The 4,587-nt window shown below is 38.8% G+C and overlaps 1 protein-coding gene across 1 annotated transcript in view; it reads left to right on the forward strand.

The window, feature by feature from the left end:
* Positions 1–4,587, forward strand: part of LOC101641114 (transmembrane serine protease 11F) — a 40,920-nt gene that overhangs the window by 23,192 nt on the left and 13,141 nt on the right. The window contains exon 4 of the mRNA XM_030888558.1: positions 4,403–4,467. Within this exon, the coding sequence (XP_030744418.1) occupies positions 4,403–4,467 (65 nt within the window). The remainder of the gene's footprint in view (positions 1–4,402; positions 4,468–4,587) is intronic.

Raw genomic sequence — 4,587 nt, forward strand, 5'->3', positions numbered from 1 at the left:
GATGTAGCTCACCAAGGCCTTCTTTCAAGACACCTGTGAACAGACTCTCACCTCCAACCTTCCCATTAGCAAGCAAAGGTTGTAGTGATTTGCACCACCAAGGGACTCTGTGTAGATAGATATAAGATAATTTTTAACTAGAAACTTTCAGTGTCAAGTTGGAAATTAGGAATTTATCTAAACACCTTACTTGCGTATTCAATGGTCTCCTTGACGTCTCCATTTGAATTTCTTAAAAGAATCTCAAAGTTATGTCCAAATCAAATTACTGCTAATTCTTCTCTTTCTGATTATCTATTTTCCTCATGCAACAAATGACATAGCCACTCCCCTAGTTTTACATACTTTTTAATCCATGTTGAGTTTATTTTCAGGTCATGTGTCTACCTCCAGCTCACTATGTCCATTTATATTTAGCTGCTATCATTTTTCATATGGAGAATTCTTAATCTTTAATACTTCCACTTTTTATTAGTCACTGCCAGCTAAATTCTGATTGATGGTAACTCCATGTGGACAGAGTAGAACGGCTACAGAGGGTTCTTACTCTAGGTGTATTTGAACCACCAACCTTTCCGTTAATAGTCAGGAAGTTAATGTGTGTGCTACCCAAGAACTCCACTACCACTTTAGCTATCTTTCATATTAAGTTTACATTGCAACCAGACAATCTTAAAAAAAAAGCAGTAATACCTTCAAATATAGCACTGATTGACATGGTGGCACCACACCAGGCTTTGTTTTGCTTACATGGGTCACTATGATTCAGAACCTACGCAACACAATGATAACAATAACAGTTGCTATTATCTGAAATCTATGATACTAGATGATTTTTGTAATTTTTTTGCCATCTATTCTGTGAAGACAGGACCATATCTTTTTGTTCCTTCCTTTATCACTATCTGTCACAGTTTTTGAAATACAGGAGATTCTTAATCAATTGTGATGAATGAAAAAATAAAAAGCAAAAGAAAGGAGGCTAAGTACTGAAAGAGTCATAGGGTACAAAAATCAGCATTTTTTTTTCTTTACAATGTTCTTCTCTTCACAATGTTTACCATGAACTCCAGCTGGATAATCAATCATTGGATGTGATGTTTAGCACATGTTTAGTGTCAGTCTGTGAAGAACAGTTCAGTTCTCTCCTTAAATGAATTTATATTACGGCTTAAGGAAGGGCATGGATGCACAGAAAGCAAGGTTTCTACATCCCACCAAGTTGTTTCTGAGTCACAGCGACCCTGGGTACAAAGAACAGAGCAGCGCTCATTCCTGTGCGGAGGTACGTTTGAGCGCTTTGTTGCAGTCACCGTCTCGTTCTGTCTTAAGGGTCTTCCTTAGCAATACTAACAACACAATCTGAAAATTTAGCTGACCAAACGCTACAATGAGTAAGAGACGCTACAGTGCAGCATATCATTATGAAATGGGTGACTCATGCAATCAGTATTTTATTTGCTCAAAGAAAGAAAGATCTCTTGGGACAGTAGAAAGCCTTTCTGGAAAGGAAAGGGGAAACGCATGCCTTTGTTGGTGCATTTGCTTCTGTGGGTAATATCTGAGAGCAGCAGAAAAGCTGCAGAACTTGCCTGACTTCTCTGGGTGGAGCTAGCAAGGGATTCCTTAGAAGGTTTCCAGTAAGTGCTGGTCTTCCTTGATTACGTGAGGCGCTTGCTGTTCTCAGCCAGAGGGAAGGTACAAGCTCCAGCTCGCTGATAACAGCAACTAAGTGGGCAGCAGGTCCTTCAATCGGAGCCACACGTACTCTTGCAAACACATCGCTTTGTTTTGTTCTGTTTTTGATACTGGAGTTCACGCCAAGGACGAAACGGCGTTTGGTTTCGGGTTGGTTTTTATTTATTTATCTTTGCGTGTTTCCTTAACAGCCAGTTATGCTTAGACACTATCTTTGTTTAAGTGGAATAATAACTAGGATGAGGTTTGAACTATACAAAGAGAAAAATAAAAGTGATTTTTTTTAGTTTGGACTATATTTTTATTACGGAAGTCACCCTAGAGCCCTCGGAATTCCTATGTTTATTCATTATGGCTCAGAATCAGCTCAATGACAGTGGGGTTTTTGGATTATATTACTGAATTCTGGGTTGAGAAGTATAAAGTGTGTAAAACTTCCCCAGAAATTAATCAGCACAATCATTAGATGTCTGAGGAGGAGGATTGTTTTCTTAGCCCAGTTAAGTTTGAAAGAGAAAAGGAAAGCCATCTCCCAAGATTTATTGGTTATAAGATTTCAACTCAATAAGTAGAACATGTATTTGTGTCCTTCATTAAGAAACCCCTATCTCTAAGACCTTCCTTAGGCTAACAACGGAATATCTGTCTTGACATATCTGGGTATCTCAGGCTTATCACTGCGGTACCATAAGAAAACAAACTCATTGCCGTAGAGTTGATGCTGATGCCTGGCAACCCCACAGCACAGGGTGGAGCGGCCCTATGAGTGTCCGAGACTGTGAATCTGGGCAGTGCCAGAAGGTCTTGTCTTTCTCCGCGGGAACGCCTGGTGACCTCGTGGGTAGCAGTCCAACCCGTAACCATTATACAACCAGGACTCCCTAGAGACCTTCAAATAAACTTGTCTCCCTATTCTCAAGAAAAAACAAATGAAATAAACTAGGCGAAGTTTAGTGCAATCCAAAATAACATGGCGCCAATATGACTCAAACTACAATGGCTGTGCCTATAGGGTGACCACAGGAACTTCCGGATCCCACTTTGTTTCAGATTCACAGGGAGGTAACACTTCTACAGTGCTACGTGATTCATAAGACCAAATTACATATTTGGTAAATAAGATCAAATTACATATTATAATCTCTTTTTTTGTTACTGTATTATTAATTCTTTATTTACTCATTTAATTATACGCTTGTTCATCAAACATGCACTGAGGGCTCGCAGCTAGCTCGCCAGGGAATACTCAGCACTGGAAATGCACAGCAAAGTGGGCACACTGCTCTCCCACATCTCCGTCTAGTCCTGGAGAGACACCACTGCAAAACAGCATGATAATCACTATAGAGGAGTCACGTGCCAGTTCCCTACGTGACCCAAAGGCAGGCGTGTTCATCTTCCGTTGAGGAAAGCAGGCAAAGATCATTTGTCATTGAATAGGCTGGCAATGGCAACTCTAGGTTCTTATTAAAGTTTCTTGAAAATAACAGAGTTTTAATTAAAGAAATTTATTGGAGACGGTGCTGTATTCTATGAAGAGGGACAACAATATGATAAGTCACAGAAGTGTGGATTACACTAATGTGATTATGAAAGAACAAGTAATTCAGTTGAGAAAAGTCTTTGGAATAGGGAATGCAGGCCATTGAAGGTGCACATAAAACATTAATTATAAGCAATGAAGTATTCTCAACCAGGTGTATAAAATGACTCGGGTTTGCTTTCTAGAGATAGTTAGGAGGCTGCCACAAAGGCCAAGGGACAAGTTGCTGAGGAGTTTATTTTTAACCAAACCAACAGAATGGAAAGAAGAGATATAGGTTAAATGAAATATTGAGGCGGTACAATCTATAAGGTGTTATGATTAATTTAGTGGATTTAGGGTAAGGGAAGATTCTATTGGTGTTGTTAGTGTCACAAAAGGATGTAGTAATTGGATAAGAGGAGAATTACCCTGGAGACAGACTTTCCCAACATTACACAGACCTATACTTTCTCACTTCTGCTTCTCAGTAGAATGTTGCTGTTATGCCAAGGCCGTGGCAGTTAGTTGGACCTCCTTTTAGGGAATCAATTCACTAAACAGCCAAAATTCTTCAATGGCTCATACTGGAAATGCCGAGTAAGAAAATGCTGAAGGTATGATGTACAGTGAAACTTATTCCCGAAGCTAGTACCTGTTGTGAATGCCTATGTGTCATAGGGAGATGACTACCATGTAAGGGCATTGGAACCACAAGACAGATTTTGTTATGCTTTATGTCAGATGATCTAGTAATAGAATAATCCCTCAGGAATCAACAAACCAATAGTAGAGGAGATGCTATAGTCAGACATGAATGCAGAAAACTTAGAGTGGCACTTTCTTAAAGATAAAGATACTGCTTTTAAAAATAGTGGAGTGTTTATTCTTTTTTTTTTCTAATCAATTTATTGGGGCTCATAAAATTCATCACAATACATAGATCAATTGTGTAGAGCACATATACATTATTTCATGAATCCTTAAATAACTATGTGGTAAATATTGCTGTTATTCCTTATAGAGGATTGGCGATTTGGATAGATTTTGCCTTACTATTATGAATAAACCATGTACACATCTTCAAAGAAACATAAACTGAAATCCTTGCCTTTGCCTCAAGTCTTTACTAAGACAGGGAGTAAATTTTTCTTAAAACTAATATATTTTCTTACTAATCAGATGTCCAGAATATTTCGGCGTTCTGGAGAAAGCCGGTTCATCAGAACTCATGTCATCAAGCTAAGGTACGTATACCTGGTTTTCAACATCCAACCGATAACCATAGCATGAGATGCTTGACAAAGAGAGTTGATCACTCACTTCAATTCATAAATCCTGAGCAGCCCAGTTAACCCTATTTAACC

Source organism: Echinops telfairi, unplaced genomic scaffold (genome assembly GCF_000313985.2).
Source record: "Echinops telfairi isolate 266 unplaced genomic scaffold, ASM31398v2 ScPeMD7_7468;HRSCAF=8506_0, whole genome shotgun sequence".
In the NCBI taxonomy this organism is placed as follows: Eukaryota; Metazoa; Chordata; class Mammalia; order Afrosoricida; family Tenrecidae; genus Echinops; species Echinops telfairi.